The sequence below is a fragment of the Homalodisca vitripennis genome, chromosome 5 (genome assembly GCF_021130785.1).
Source record: "Homalodisca vitripennis isolate AUS2020 chromosome 5, UT_GWSS_2.1, whole genome shotgun sequence".
Classification (NCBI taxonomy): Eukaryota; Metazoa; Arthropoda; class Insecta; order Hemiptera; family Cicadellidae; genus Homalodisca; species Homalodisca vitripennis.
This window is the reverse complement of record NC_060211.1, coordinates 85,334,401-85,351,362: the sequence shown is the minus strand read 5'-3', so window position 1 is coordinate 85,351,362 and position 16,962 is coordinate 85,334,401. Positions and strand designations below refer to the sequence as shown.

Here is a 16,962-nt window from a genome sequence, read left to right as displayed (position 1 = left end):
TATCATTAAAAAAATCTATCATATAAATTTAAACAAGTTATCAACGCACACATTTACCTATAGTATAAAGAGGCATCTTTTTTGCACGATATTTGAAGAAGCCCTGACGTAAATGATGACAATCAACAATTAGGACAACAAATAAAGAGCATTTATAAAATCAAAATTACATTAGTACCTTTTTTAAAATGTCAGGAAATGATCATGTGTAGTGGCTGCGGTATTCATGTCACAATAATTGTTTGCTCATATTGTCGTGATTGACTAGAGTATAATGATTTTCTACCGACAATAGATTTGGAACCTCACACAATCTTTGATTCGAACTGATTATGATGATATAAATTATTGTCCCCAGCAAACGCCTCCCAGTCGGATTACGGATATTATAAAACATATGGTGTGTCAACCATACTTTTTGGGAATATAATATGTCGTGACCAACGATGTAATGAAGAAATTTTCAAAGAATGAAATTTCAATACACTGAGTGATCCTCAATTTATTTACCGTATATTACAAATATTTCACTTAGAAGGATATTGAAAAATACTTATTATTTTGCATATACTATAATGTAGTTGCGTGTTTCAAATTTAGGAACCACTTGAGGTCCATAATATGAATCGTATGATTTAATATTGTTTTGTGCTGGTTATGACGTAACGTACTTATTATTATTAGGAAAATATTTATATATCCAGTAAAAAATTAGCCACCACGAATTATTCTAGAAGAAAATTCAGTAAGCGGATTACCAAGTATAGAACGTGTTTGGGCTACCTGGTAGTATATTATACTAAAAGCCCTCAACCCAAGCCGTGGTGGAATTTCTTTGTTTTCCACCTATATTTCTGTACGCGTTGTTTCATACAAAATGTACACGTACAAACTAAACACGGATTAAATTGTCTAAATATTTATTGTTTATAGGATTATCATTAACAAACGGTGTTACCATTTTCTGCAGGACCAAACAATACTGAGACGTATTGAGAAAAAAAAAGAATCTTTAAAGCTCTTTCCCCTCTTTCCCCTCTTCGCCTCCCCTAGGGTTGGGGAATTATAGTATGTTATACTGCCAGGTACTCCAAATAGCGTCACATAGTTTCGTTTTTTTCAGCTTACTGAGTTTCCCGTGAGGCCACTCATTTCGCTATTTTTGACCAGAATACATACGTTTCTTACGTTTATCTTAGTCTTTTGTTCGATATGTAAACTCCGCTGCACACATTTAGCGAATTTAATCGTGCAAAAATCATGAAACCCACAAAATATACAAAAAGTAGAAAAGGTGTTTATGTTATAATATAGTACGTAAAGACTACAAAGTCACGTGCACACTGCAGCCTCTCATGTCAGCCAGGTAGACAGTCTTCCCACAGGGAATTACACTAGCAGGGCAGAGAGAACTGAACATGTTACACATGCAGTGTTTTGCGGTGGAAATATTTAACTTGTTGTAATGTAGTATTTGCAGATAGGGCTGAAAATTGCCCCTCAACAAAGTGACGTAAACACTACAGCCCCTTACGTCAGGCACGTAGATAATCGGACCACAGGGAATTACACTAGAAGTGCTGAGAGAACTGAAAATCACACACACGTAGTGTTTTGCGGTGGAAATATTGTACACGTTGTAGTATAGTATTTGCAGGTGGCTAGAGGGTTTTAAATTTAAACAGTCACGTTTAAAACTTCCCCTCAAGTCAGCCAGGTAGATAGTCAGCCCACAGGGAATCACACTAGCAGGGCTGAGATAACAGAAAATCACACACACGTAATGTTTTGCGGTGGAAATATTGTACACGTTGTAGTATAGTATTTGCAGATGGCTAGAGGGTTGTAATTTTAAACAGTCACGTTTAAACTTCCCCTCAAGTCAGCCAGGTAGATAGTCAGCCCACAGGGAATTGCACTAGCAGGGCTGAAAGAACTGAAAATCACACACACGTTTTGTTTTGCGGTGGAAATATTGTACACGTTGTAGTATAGTATTTGCAGGTGGCTAGAGAATTGTAATTTTAAACAGTCACGTTTAAACTTCCCCTCAAGTCAGCCAGGTAAATAGTCAGCCCACAGGGAATTACACTAGCAGGGCTGAGAGAACTGAAAATCACACACACACGCTTTGTTTTGCGGTGGAAATATTGTACACTTTGTAGTATAGTATTTGCAGGTGGCTAGAGGGTTGTAATTTTAAACAGTCACATTTAAAATTCCCCTCAAATCAGCCAGGTAGATAGTCAGCCCACAGGGAATTACACTAGCAGGGCTGAGATAACAGAAAATCACACACACGTAATGTTTTGCGGTGGAAATATTGTACACGTTGTAGTATAGTATTTGCAGATGGCTAGAGGGTTGTAATTTTAAACAGTCACGTTTAAACTTCCCCTCAAGTCAGCCAGGTAGATAGTCAGCCCACAGGGAATTGCACTAGCAGGGCTGAGAGAACTGAAAATCACACACACGTTTTGTTTTGCGGTGGAAATATTGTACACGTTGTAGTATAGTATTTGCAGGTGGCTAGAGAATTGTAATTTTAAACAGTCACGTTTAAACTTCCCCTCAAGTCAGCCAGGTAAATAGTCAGCCCACAGGGAATTACACTAGCAGGGCTGAGAGAACTGAAAATCACACACACGCTTTTGTTTTGCGGTGGAAATATTGTACACTTTGTAGTATAGTATTTGCAGGTGGCTAGAGGGTTGTAATTTTAAACAGTCACATTTAAAATTCCCCTCAAATCAGCCAGGTAGATAGTCAGCCCACAGGGAATTACACTAGCCAGGGCTGAGAGAACTGAAAATCACACACAAGTTTTGTTTTGCGGTGGAAATATTGTACACTTTGTAGTATAGTATTTGCAGGTGGCTAGAGGGTTGTAATTTTAAACAGTCACGTTTAAACTTCCCCTCAAGTCAGCCAGGTAGATAGTCAGCCCACAGGGAATTACACTAGCAGGGCTGAGAGAACTGAAAATCACACACGCAGTATTGTGGGTTTGGAACATTTCTTACTTGCACGTTCCTGCTACTAAATATATAAATCGACAAAAACGATCTGTATGTTCTATGTCATATGTGGTAATGAAAACTAATTCATATACAGAATCTACTGTAGTTTCAGAACTTTTAACTGGCCTTCAGAAAAATATATGATGCAAGTAGTGGTTTATTACTAAATTTTATACGTAAAACTGGGAAATAAAAGCATATAGATCAAAATTTAAAAGAAAACGACTTATAGCTTTAATTTTTTAACATCGTAGAGTATATGTAATTATGATTTTGAATTTACAAATTTGAACATGACCACTGATTTACCAAGTACTTTAAAAGCAACGTGTTGCTGCAGATGGTGATTAAGCATCAGTAAAATAATTAAAACCCCAAAGTTTTGCAATGCTTTATTCGGTAAGGGAAGTATTTAGAACGGTAAATTATTTTGTTTAAAGGGCAGAGAGAGAGAGAGAAAATAAGAAAAAGCGACTACCAATAAAGACAGATTTTTCTAATTAAATTATCAAGGTTGTAAAATATGAACAAATGGGATTGTATGCTTTAAGCATGAGTGGGACTTAAATTAATGTTGCTCAATTGTCACAGCGCACAAAAAATATTTATATGGATGAAATAAATACGCTCTGAAAAGTTTCAAGAGGAGAATACATTTAATTAACTCTCTATTTGAAAACATCTTGTTTTCTTTAATATTGTTTAATTCACCTACATATCATGGTAATGATATTTCTTTTCAATTTTTGCTCAAACAAGTCATCCCACATTCATTGTCGTGTCTTAATTTTAAATAAATATAAAGTAAATTTATTTGAAAAAACGAGGTAAAATTTAATTAACTTCGACGCGATACCATTCTTGCTTAAATCCGGCTGGAATTCTCTGTTTAATTGAATTATCAAAACAAAGCCAAACACGTTTCCGTATATAGAATTAAAATGTACTCAATTTGGTGAGTGGTTTTGAAAAAAGTGCAAATTTAGGAACAAATAAAAAAAATCTTATTTTAAGATCACATTTAAAATCGCGTAATCGTGTAGTTTATTTTAAACTTATGTAATTATGTAAATCGACCTGCTGATATCCTTCTAGAGACATTTTTTAATGTAAAGTAAATAACTTAAAATGTAAATAAAGCGCAATCTTGTGCCTATAAACAATTCAACCGACGTTTGTTTTGATACTGAAAGAATACTTAAGACGTATTCAAAGCTTAATTTATGAAATTGCTTGCATAGTTATAGTTCCGCTATATTTAAAGTTTCTTAGTAATTTTGCACCAAATTCAGACCATAATTCCTAAAATATGTGCTCCACCCAAAATTATGCAGCTTCTCCATATAACGATGTCAATTCATGCAAATGAGATTATTAACGTTTTAATTAATAGATAACATCGGTATCGTATAACGAACCATTGAATGAGTTAAACTGCGGCCGTTAATCTGTGGTGATATTTTCGGCTAAGACCGCTAGTAAAAACTAATTTAAACGTAATATTAACAGAATAATAATAATAAAACTAAATTTAAAATATTTTCTTCAAACATTTATGTTATGTTATAATTATTAGAGGTTTTCAGGCACAAATTGGTTTGTTTTATGCCTGTCTACTTCAATTTATAGTATTTTTATAAACGTGCTCATTATAATTGGTGTCAATTAGTATATAAAACTTTTTGTAACTTTGTTTACTTGTACCTCTTAGCTTTAACAGTTACAAGCATTAGTGGTACAGTAAGATGCATAAGAAAAATTATATAAAACCTTCAGTTGACCTCCACATATAAAGTTAGCATAAAAATAAGAATGTAATTGTACGGTAACATGTGTTGGGTTATCGGTAAGACCAAAGAATTTAGTAAACTACTGCACACCATTTCGAAAAAAATTGTATTAATTCAATTATAATACACATCACTGTAAAACTAATCCTAGTAAAATAAAAAGCATATCTTTTATTAGTTTTAAATACGTTTTTTATGAAGAGGCTGATCCTCTTTTAAGGGGGTTCGGTATGCCCTATCCTTCCCATGTTAATTTGGCCAATTTTATGTACCTTTTTTCTCAGAAACCTTTAAAGCTATCATCATCAAACTTTAGGACACTACTATTTAGACCTTTGTTAACATTTAGAGCGGAAGACATTATAAAAATCTATTTTAAATTTTTATTAAAAAAATTATAATTATAAATTATTTTACAAAAAATTAATAAATTTTTTATTTACAACAAATTAAATAAAAACTTCTTTTTTTTTAACTTTTTTCCGCTCTAAATGACAAAGGTCTAAATAGTAGTGTCCTAAAGTTTGATGATGATAGCTTTAAAGGTTTCTGAGAAAAAGGTACATAAAATTGGCCAAATTAACATGGGAAGGATAGGGCATACCGAACCCCCTTAAGCCCTTATTCTACCCGTTCTCATGGCCACTGGCCTTTGCATGTATCTTATCAAACGGAATAAGGGAGAGATTTAATATAGGACTAGGTTAATAGTGGCAATAAAAAAATGCTACAGTTTCATACAGGATTTGAACCTGCGCTATTTGTAACACAGATCAAAAGTCCGACATCTTAGACCGCTCGCCATCGGCACAGTACTCTAGCACTATTGTGTTACTTTTCGGTATTTTTATACTTCTGTTTATATCGTTTACTTATCACAATTAAAATTAATTATGATACTAAAATACCTATTTACAGTAATGTACATTTATTCGCAATAAAAGAAACAGGTAACCGAAGATGTTATAACACTTTTGAGAAAATAATCCATATTAGTTCATATTTGTCCAACATTGTAATATTATGTTGTAGACGAGGTGTTATTAACCTTTCAACAATGGATACATAATTATACTACTGCGATCTGACATTATAAAATGATATGTTTTATTTCCATTTCCAATTAAAGATTTTAAACTTGCTTTTCTGACATATTCAATCTATTGCAGATATCCGAGAATGTTTTATAGGAATTAACTAATCCTTCCTAATTCTTTCAAAATTTAGTTTGAATGTAGATTAAAAAACTACACTCCCGGTTATTTACATTAATACACAAAACACGATCTGTCATAATTTACACATTGAAGGGTCACAGCAAGAACATACAAAGGCAGGATGTAGCCCTCTCGTGAGACCCGTATTGTTATGGAGACTAATTGGGGCAACTATTGAATCAGAGGTTACACCTCTCCTTACCTCGAAGCTTAAATGTACACTATTACATACTTTGAATTATAAAGCTTCAAATAATTGTTAAATTGATTACACACATTAGATTTACATTTGTAATAAACAAAGTAGTTGTTTCATTGCTTGCTAATAAACTCAACCCTCCTTAATTCCTTCATGTAAGAGACCCATTTGTGATTTTAACTAATGAAGAAATGATAGACAGGCCAATATTTGGAACGACTTAAAGGAGATAAACGTGAAGGAAGTCGACTATGTTTTCCTAAAGTTGGACTATATATAGAAAAAAGGTAATTTATTTTGTAGGGCAAACAAACTTATTATTGGGTGCATATATAAGGTTTCAAAATTAGATTAAAAATAAATAACTCAAGAATGTATATTTAATAATAATTAAAGACGACAATTTTACTTAGCTAATAAATACAAACTTAAAATTATGAACTCATTTTTATGTTTATGATGTCATTTACAGTTTTTCTAAAATATATATTTTAATTCGTATTTATTATTGACGTCACGACTCGTTAGTTCATAAACGAGACATTAACATAAAATAAATAAAAAAACCAGCCAAGTCAATAACAACATCAATAATAATAGTACATTGTGTTTTAATAAATAAAATAGTCAATAGGATCATTTTTGGTAATAAATAAAACACGTTACATGATGAAAAATATATTTTAGTCTAAAATTTGGGATCTTACACTTCCAAAATGAAACATTTCCATGAAAATGTTCACTTGAGGAAGAACATGTATTTCTGAGTGGTTGGAGCTAGGGAACAAATGTTAATATATTTTTATTGTAATCTAAAATCATTAAACATGTGTGTCTATGTTAGTTAATATGCCTAAATTAATTAATTAAACGTAAGTTCTAGAGGGTGGCCACTCATGTTTACATAGACGCAATAAAATTAAATATAAAAATCTTTAGTTAAAGCTGTGCTTTAGTTATTATCAACGTGATGGTAATTTTAGTAGAACAGCAAATGTTGTACAAATTTTAATTAGTTTGTAGCGTAATTAAATTTCTTTGTTTTTGATAAAAATAGAAAAACTATTTTTATCTTTCTGTCTGTTGGTTTGCACAATGTCTCACGAACGAATCGGAATATAGATTTGAATTTTCGCAAGAACCTTGAATGTACTGATAAATTTATATGCATGCTTGGATTTTATATTTTTTTATGAAATTCATTCACTCTGAGAAAGAAATTGTAGGGAGGAAACAGTTTTATAAATTAAATTGTCTGCAGCGGTGGAGAAGTGTAGACTCCCGACATGCCGTAGTTTATCTGACCGCAACTGGGAAAACGGTTGGCCTTCTGTGGATAACCACATCATCTAACTTGGCGACCCTCTCCAAACTTTACCGCACAACCGTCAGATAAAACAAATTTTGAAAATGCTAATGAATTTTATTTTTTTTTTACAGCTGTAGCCATGACTTCATTATATATTATGAAATATATGATTGAATATTGTTCTTATGTGTCAATATGAGCAATTTAATAAACCTCTTATAATAAAATGAAATACTCATAGCCACATAAATTTTGAACAATCGATTATTGTGTTCTTTCCATACAGAAACAATAAGAATATTAGATGGCTAATTAAAAATGATTAATTTGTTAATTAAAAAATTAACAGTTTTAATGCAGCCTCTTATAAAATACTACCAAATAAGAAATACCCCTACTCTAAATCATAATTTGTTTGATAATACTGAAGAAATTAGACATGACATTTTATAAAGGATCCTTATCCATATAAAACAATAGTTTTATATGGATTATTCATGTTTCTGCATTATATATTTTAAATACGAAATACAGATGAAAAATACATCCACAATAACTTATTAACATAAAAATAACTAATTAAATAAAAATTGAAAAAAGTAGTAGAAAATTTATATTTAAAGTTTATCAATGATTCTTAATATTAAACCCATCAGGGAAGTGGATATATTATGACGTTATTATAAGTTTTTACGCAATAAAATATCACAGATCAGCAAATAAGGACAAAATTACGAAAAGGTATACAATTGTTTTGTATTACCAGAGATAATTTCAGATTTAAAATGTATTTCCTGATTACAGTACTTTCAAATAATATTCAGGTTCGAACGATATTGACGCAATAAGCTATTGGTGCATGTCGCAAATTTATTTCAAACAACTGCAAAGTTACTGAACCGAATTTAAACAATTCACGCTCGACAATCTTTCGCGAGGGAACATATTGTGTTCATTTGGGGAAAAAATATTCAACAACTGGATTGAACCTGTTTCATAACCAACACAATACTTTAAAGTTTTAGTTAATTAATAGTTCACATCATTAAGTAAAACTTTTTTCTGGATATTATCTAATATAAGTACCGTATGTAATCTGACATACTACATATTTGCAACCTTTATATAGTGTCAGTGCCTTTGGTTAAATAAGTATGAACGAGAAAATATATTATTAATATGAGGGAAAAGGTACAACTGACTTGTGTAATGAGTTGGACAGTTCGTATATTTTTATCAGAAAACTACTAATAATGTGTTACTTAATACTTTGTATCAGTATCAGTTGACCTTGTGATGTACTGATTATATTCTTTATTCTGTTTGATACCATACTCATAGAGACCAGTGGACAATAAATTACGGTTACAATTATGTTAAATGAAGACCGACATCTCTTTGAACAAAAATTAAAACAGTGTATGAATTTGCAATAATTATTAAAAGAGTATACAAAATTGTGGAGTTTGATAGTTTCTAGTTGTTTACGTACGATATAACATGTTTAAGCGGACTGAACCTCATTGTAGTCTAACCCCACTTTCAGGTTTATCCTACTTTAGAGACCTATTTTTAGGCTCTGATACTTGACAATACGATCCAATTTCTCCTTCTATCCGATACCAAAATATAATTTTATGATTGCCAAACTGGAAAGTTTCAGCGAAATTGTGAGTTGTTATGGATGTGAAACAGTGTCTGAATCGATGTAAAAGTGTTCAAAAATCGTCAGTGTTTTCACAAGCAAACCTGCTGTCGTATTAACATTCCTTCCGAGGTCCTACCATTAAACCTGATCACAGGCCATTTTCTCATTTGGATCCTCGAGCTAACATTAGTAAATGGATTTATTCCCACTTTCATAGCAATGACTATATTTATCTCCCCTCCTAATCTCATTCTAAGACCTTTAGGCTTCCTATATGGATATTTCAGATCAGCTTACATTAACACTTCTTGCAACCCTCAGTACAATTAATTCCCTAGTGCATTACGATCACTGAATAAGTATCTCCTTTAAAACTTCCACTTAAACTGCTCCCTCTTTCTTAAAAACCACAATTACAGTCAAAAGATTGAGTGCAAATAACTTAATTCAACAATTTAACCCAGTAAAATACTGGAAACATGCAGTACACCGTCCAGATCTTTCGATATTTTATTTATAGCAGTATAAATTATACCACAAACCTCTAAACAGAAGGTTGTGTATGGCAAAGTGGTAGCTCGACTAGGCTTAATCATCATTTACTATGCGGTAATTCACACATTTGGCGAGTACAGAGCCGTGTAACTGTTTCAACTGTCAAGATGCAAAGTAGACCACGTGACACGGGTTGTGTCGTGGCAAGCCGCAGCATCCATTTGTCTGTCCGGGCTTAACCTGGCTTACTGACGCTGATGGATGTGCGCAGGCTGCTGAGTCAATTGTATACGTCTGGGTTTAATTTGGAACAATTGTTTAAATGTCTCGTTTCTTGGTTTGCTTCTGCTTTTGCGTTTGAAACCACTATATATTTTGCTGCCGTAGTAATTAATATATTTAAAAACGTCAACCAGTTAGCTGTTCTATAAATATCAACGTTGTTTTTATTTTATAATAAACGAATTCGTATAGATACATTTTATATGTAATAAAAATAGCGAATGATATATAATATTAAAATATACCATAAAATAAACTTTTATTAATATTTAACGATGTAAACATCCCTTTTCAGTAACATCTGTATGTAAAAGGCAAAGTGCTCAATTACTCACTCACTCGCATGCTTCCTCATCACTAATTCTTTAACTTCCAGATTTCACAGAACGTTGAAATTTGGCAAATGTATACAAAAGTAAGAAAACTAAAACATTTTTATAAAGATCAACTACCGTACGGACTGAAATCATGAAGATGAATTTTACACATACACGTCTTAGGCTCTCACTTTTGAACCTGTCTTTACAAATAACAGATTATTCATGCTCATAATTTCCATAGAGATAGAGATGGAGTTACAACCCCTAAAGGTAATAAATTTAAGTTTTTCAAGCTTTCCAATGTTTCTGGGAACATTGGACACACACTTGCCTCACAACTTACGTACAAACTCAAAGCTTCTTCATGGAAATCAACCATCTACATGGCGTGAAATTGGGTTGCAACCCAATATATATATATATATATATATATATATATATATATATATATATAAAACTTTTTTTACAGCTGTTTTATAAAGATTACATTTCAAAACGTAATTGTCTTATACTTTCAGTGGGCAGAAACGTCAATCAATCAGAAAGAAAAGTACCTAAACACTCATAGCTTAAATTAGTAGACATGAGAGTTCAATATCTTTCGAGACAATGAATTATGTTTAACTAAGGGTTATTTCTTAAAGCCAGTATCCTCAGAAATGTGTTTTAAACGTTGTTTAAATCACTCGCAAAACTCAGTAAAAGTCGGGTTCTAGGAAACTGAATTTACAGTAATATTAGTGATAGAATAGGTCACCTAATGTTTTATACCTTTGGTAATATTTGTTTTTTCAGGGATAATGTACTATTTCATAATTTGTTAGAACCAGATTTGCATTAATCTTATAAACGATAAAAACAGAAAACTTAGCTCTGGTATGTTTAGAGAAGGACTTACATTTTCTAACCGCTGTGTTCGGTACACGCCTGAAGCACTGTTAGGTGATATTTGTGCCGAGTTCTGGCAGACAGACAGAGCTGTATATTCGCACCATAACGAGCTGTCACAACTGACAGGAAGTTGCCTGAAACTGACAGTCTGACTAGGCACACCCGTTGCGCACTGATCACACAGTGTGTAGTTGTCGAGCTAGCGGGCTAGGAAGTTGACAGCAAACAGGACTATTATAGCTATTTTATCACGTTTGCATGGAAGAGTAAGCATGACAATAATTAATTGGTAGAAACGTACCTGATCTGTGTCGTGCCCCTGCCAACTGTCACTGCTCTGTAACACACATAATTAATATTAAAATCCATGTATAAATAGTGTAGAGTTTTGTGCTTATGCTATTTAACAGATCACAATGTCTCACAGCCTACTTGTCGGTATTCATATACACCAAAAGCCACACATAGCAAATGGCTCCTTTTGTTATCAACATGCATATCTAGCTGTAAAGTCAAATAAGATGATTATATCAACAAGAAAGCATATTTTACGAATGTTAAAGTATTTTGTTATTTATTATTATTAACACAAATTAAAGATAAAAAATATGTATACCAATTCTATGGCGTCATATTTATATTATACATTAAAGTATTTAGAGGGTGATATAATTATCATAAACACTCAGCTAAACGTGTGAAATAGGTGTTCATTAGACAGGAAGTTGGCTTTAGCCTCGGCTCCACGTCTACTTGCGCTAAGGGAATTATTTATTTCTCAACACCACTAAGCCGAGTACTACCCGTTAATATAAATCAAAAGTTGTATCAAGGAACATTGCCTAGTTACATTGCTCCTACCGTCACTTTAATTGAGAAGTAAGATCTGATGTAAGTTATTAGAACTGCTTATCAGGAAGTTTTCTTTTATTAACGTTCCTACTGGCCAATGGCTAGAATATAGTTTAAGTAAACTATATATAATATTTTATTTTACCACGTATTAAACCATTAAACCATCAACTCAATAAGTTTTGGTATCTGTAGGTTTCTAATGAATTCAATTAAGTAAGATTTGACAAAAAATCCAAAATAAATCTAACATATTTAGAGATTAAGCTTAATTGTATGTACGTACCAGTATAGATATCCTGTGGAAGACATCCAAACAGATATGAGAAGAAAGACAGAAGAGAGTCTTGCAAGACCACAGAGTTATAGAAAAATATGAAAAATTATATAGTCTGTAGTTTAATCCGTTCTTTAGATAGGTATCATGTAGAATTTATATGCTTCGTAAACCTTCAGACATCATAACTGAACTCGTTGAAGCCTATACAAAAATGAAGCTTCACATAAAACTTCATGTCTATACCTCTATTAGTACCATTCGGTCAGATATACAAACAGACAGAGGTAAAATTTGTTCAACTCTCCCCGTACCGAGTTTCTTAACGCTCAGCCAAAATAATTAGTTGAAAATGGTTTGCAAGTGCCTTACGAAGGAATGCTAGAATAAACCATTGGAAAGTGATAGAATGTACGAGGTCACTGTAAGAGACCCATTGATTTGTAATCGCGTCGTCGACATTGACATAACTGAATATTTTAAGAGAAAACACAAACGGAATGTTCAATCCGCCTCTCTTCAACAGACCGGTGTGCACGAAGATACACAAAGCATTAAAACTTTGAATACTCCCGACAAAGAGATAGAGTTGTCTGTGTGTCCATAAATCTCTTATTCAAAGCCCAACTGCAGGGAAGTAATGAGGTCGGCCAATACAAATAACAAAGGGTTGCGATCATTTATCAATTGGAATACCGTAAAGTGATCTCATTATCTCGCAATAGTCTTCCCCTCGAGTAATTTCAAACAATCAATTGATTTATTTACTAATTTAATTGCAGCGAGATAAATTATTTTCAGGAAATATCAAACATTTTCTGTTTATATAGGAATTAATGAATCATTAATTAAGACATACCCAATGCAGGATCTATGCAATGAATTGACAAAGAGGTAAACAATATTGTATAATTTCTTCGGAAAAACAATCTAATAATCTTGAAAGTTATCGTAAAAAATTTTGAAAGAAATTTCATTAAAACCAGATGAATGAAGAATTCTGTAAATGACTAAGCAGCCACTGGTACTAATATTTCTCGAATTGACCATTTGCTTATATGCAGAATAAGTGATGGGAATTACACGAAGACAAAAGTGCGCACGTTTAGATTTCTTTTTCAATTTCTTCCTGACAATGTATGGCTAACAACAGTTAATTCATATGACCTTTAATAACATAATAATCATTAGTGAAAACAGCGACATATAAGAATACAATCTAATCACTAAAACACTGTCGAAGTTCTCTTGTTCACATAACATCAAAACATTATAACCACCATCTAGTACAGTTTTTCCTCGCTATGGGGATTTTTTGCAGTCAACAGTTCTTAAACTAAAACAACGACTTGTTCTGAATGGAAGGGTTTACTGGAGAGGGATTCAGCTTAGAGTTACCAAAGGTTAAAGGTGATGAGTCGCTGAACGTATCAAAGATGTTTCTCTACCACCTAATTTTAACTAGCTGATAAAAACGAGTCACTCTGAACACGTACAAAATAATTATTGGGGTTCCCATCAGCAAAACCATCACTCAAGGAGTTTGGCACGATTTTTCATAATTTGTGCATAAGTCCATAATTTGCATGAAGCTATATTCCTTATAGGCAAAATCGAGATCAGGAATAGCGCATGTGCATCCACAGGATTTGGTTTAACTCTCTCGAAGCGTTATTTGTCGCATGATATCTAAAAATAAAATTGAGCTAGGGATTTGAAATTTGCATGTAAATTCATTTCTTCATAGGCAGTTGTGTAATTGATGCTCCTTTAACCATGCACAGTATTTTAAAAACAATTTCATCTTCATACTTTTAATTTTGTGTATTCACTTACTTTGTATATTGGCAAGAAGGAGTGAGTTCTATAATGGTGCATGTACAACCTTGGAAATATGAGCTATAATAGTCTTCCTTACCGTACTAACACAGAAACCCTGGAAATGTATACCGGTCCTATCACCGTTTAAGTATTTTTCAAAATGGAAAATGATGTTATGCGGTTGGAAACTGTTTTTTCGCCCACGCATTGTTATGCAAGTTCATTACTCAAGTAGAGAGGAGAATAAAGGGGAAAAATTCTTAAAACTGTATGCATATTTAAAATTAGAAAGAATTTAAAATTTTCAATTGAAATTAAATTCAATGTTATCATTTTGTTAAAAAGAATTAAAATCGAAATATACACCTATCGACAAAAAAACTTGTGTCATTAAAAACGCTAATAATATATGAATATGTCTATGATGGTTTATGCATAGTTATATTTCGTTACGACTCTGTAACTGTGAGGTTAGGCGTAGGATTTCTCGGAAGGTTTTAAAAATTAAATATTATAAAATAAAGCAGTGTCCGATCTGCAATTATTTAGTGCTGGGTTATTAGTAAGATCAGAGTTCAGCTTTAATTAGCTTGGTGTATATTGAAGATGGATATTACTTACTTATTATAAGCTATATTTCTAAGTAAATCGACATAAAACTCTTTTTTTCTCCAATAATCTTTTTCACCTATAAACTGTATAGCTTTATAAGCTGACCCCCCAGGCAAAGCAAACGTTTATTATACTCCTTTATGAGAAGAAAAATGTAAAAAAGATCTTATCACACCAAAATATTGCTGTTTTAATGGCCAATAAAGAAATTCAGTAGAAATGTGTAAATGTAAAACAGTTTTTAAAATGCTTAACCTATAATATGTGTATTTAAAGAAGCAAATTAAGCACACGTATTCCGTGAGTTTATTCTCAAGACTTTTTAAAATTATATCAAATAACAGAATGAGTAAGAGGCTGTTCCCCCGAGTTTATCTTGTTATATTAAAGGAACCACCTGTGCAGACTGCCAGTGCTGATCTGTATTAACCACAAAAACTTGTGGCAGGTGAAGATAATCTCACTTTCTGAGATAACCAGCACAGTTTGTGTTAACAGGAACCGCTATTAATGCCGGGCAAATCTCGAACAATTCAATTAAATAAACCAGAATGTGCTTTATATCAAGTTGTTTGTTGTAACATTTAGCACTGGTTTTTACGACTAGAACTGTTTTACAGATATTACTGAAGTATTTAGAAGTATAAAACGCATTAGTATGTTATGATTACGTAAGAATTTACAGTAACAATACAACAGATTTCCAGGAAGGGAATGTAGAGATCACTGACAGACAAAAGTCGGCAACACTGTGTAGGAAAGGACAGATGGTACAAATTGGTACAAATCAAACACGGAGCCTCTCGCTTGATCCGATTTAGGAGTTACTCTGTATTTTGCAACAGAGCAACATGTCTAGAGCAAATGCTTCCTTTTACAAGTTTTGGAGCTAATATAAAAGCTAATATTGAGTAACAAGAAGGATAACCGTGTTCGGATTAATATGCAAATCAAGAAACAGTGTTAATGTTCAGTCAATCATTATAGACTAAACTTAGATTTTTTAATACAAACTCATAACTTTATACAGTCTTATAGACATGTACTCGTAGTTACGATAGGTGCATATCGTTGCCGTTCGTGCAAAATGTCTTATGTTAAAATTTCCATTTTTTTTTTATGCATCATATGTTTTTTGACTTCACTATCCGGAACTTGTGTCAAAATGTCATATGTTTTTGACCAATAGAAAAAGAGCTGTAGCAAAAATGCAAATGCCATATGTTTTTCATGTCAAGCCACCTGTTCCTGCAAATTGTCTCATGTTGTCATTGGATTGTTTGATTGATTGGCAACTCAGCTCTAACATAATAATAGGTAAGTGAAATAAAGTATAATTTCTTATTTTTTACTCAGCTGCTGTTTGTTAAAAGTTCTGGTTTGTTTTTAGGCAGATATATTAATGTTTTTACTGTAAATTATAACAATAATGCTCGATTTGACATCTAAAAGTAATTTGTCAGTGAAAGTGAGGTTTATGGTTGTTGAATAGTTTTGCAACAAAAACAATTTTTAGTTTGATTTGGTTTGAAAAAGGATTCTTTATAGGATTCTAATGTTGCCAATGTGTTGGGGCGTTATTATATTTACTTACAAACTTATGTAAATTGTTTTATTAAGTGTTTAAATGTTATTACTGCAAAATGTCGTAAGTTTTTCTTGTCAAAAGGCTTGTTTCAATTCATACTTAAGACTTTTTGAATCAAATGATTATTGCAGTTCTAAAATCTTAATTTAAACTACTTAATGTTGTATTTGTTGTTACAGTTACATCTAACATACTATTTAAGTATATTGGGCTTATTTATCCTAGGCCCTAAGCCTAATTAAATTTATTTTAGGCCTACAGTTTTGTAACTGTACTTGAATTAATTAAACGTTTAATAAGGAATTATAAAATTATATTACCTTTTTGGGTTTGATTGTTGCAGGATTTTATGTTTATTAGATTAGTTTATCAAAAGTTTTATAGGCGCTAATCAAGACTTTATATCTAAACTGAAACTTAGATACTGTAAAGTACATTACGATAATATATATGGGGCAAAAACTTTAGAGAGTAATGAATTCACAATGCTATTGAGACCTAAGTTAGGCCTATTATAGATAACTGGTCGCGGTGTTGGCATATCCTGACATAACGGTATCGTATAAAATCAAAGTATCAGTAAAATTTAATATTTCTGAATGTTTCACTATGCTTATCATTTTGTAACCAACTATATTTTG

At 32.3% G+C, this 16,962-nt stretch overlaps 2 protein-coding genes across 2 annotated transcripts in view; one reads left to right on the top strand and one right to left on the bottom strand.

The window, feature by feature from the left end:
* The window catches only part of LOC124363981 (titin-like), a 122,527-nt gene extending 111,204 nt beyond the window's left edge, over positions 1-11,323 (top strand). The window contains exon 5 of the mRNA XM_046819252.1: positions 11,143-11,323. Within this exon, the coding sequence (XP_046675208.1) occupies positions 11,143-11,323 (181 nt within the window). The remainder of the gene's footprint in view (positions 1-11,142) is intronic.
* Positions 1-16,962, bottom strand: part of LOC124362458 (disks large 1 tumor suppressor protein-like) — a 713,149-nt gene that overhangs the window by 325,067 nt on the left and 371,120 nt on the right. Inside the window, exon 5 of the mRNA XM_046816976.1 lies at positions 11,473-11,508. Coding sequence (XP_046672932.1) covers positions 11,473-11,508 — 36 coding nt within the window. The remainder of the gene's footprint in view (positions 1-11,472; positions 11,509-16,962) is intronic.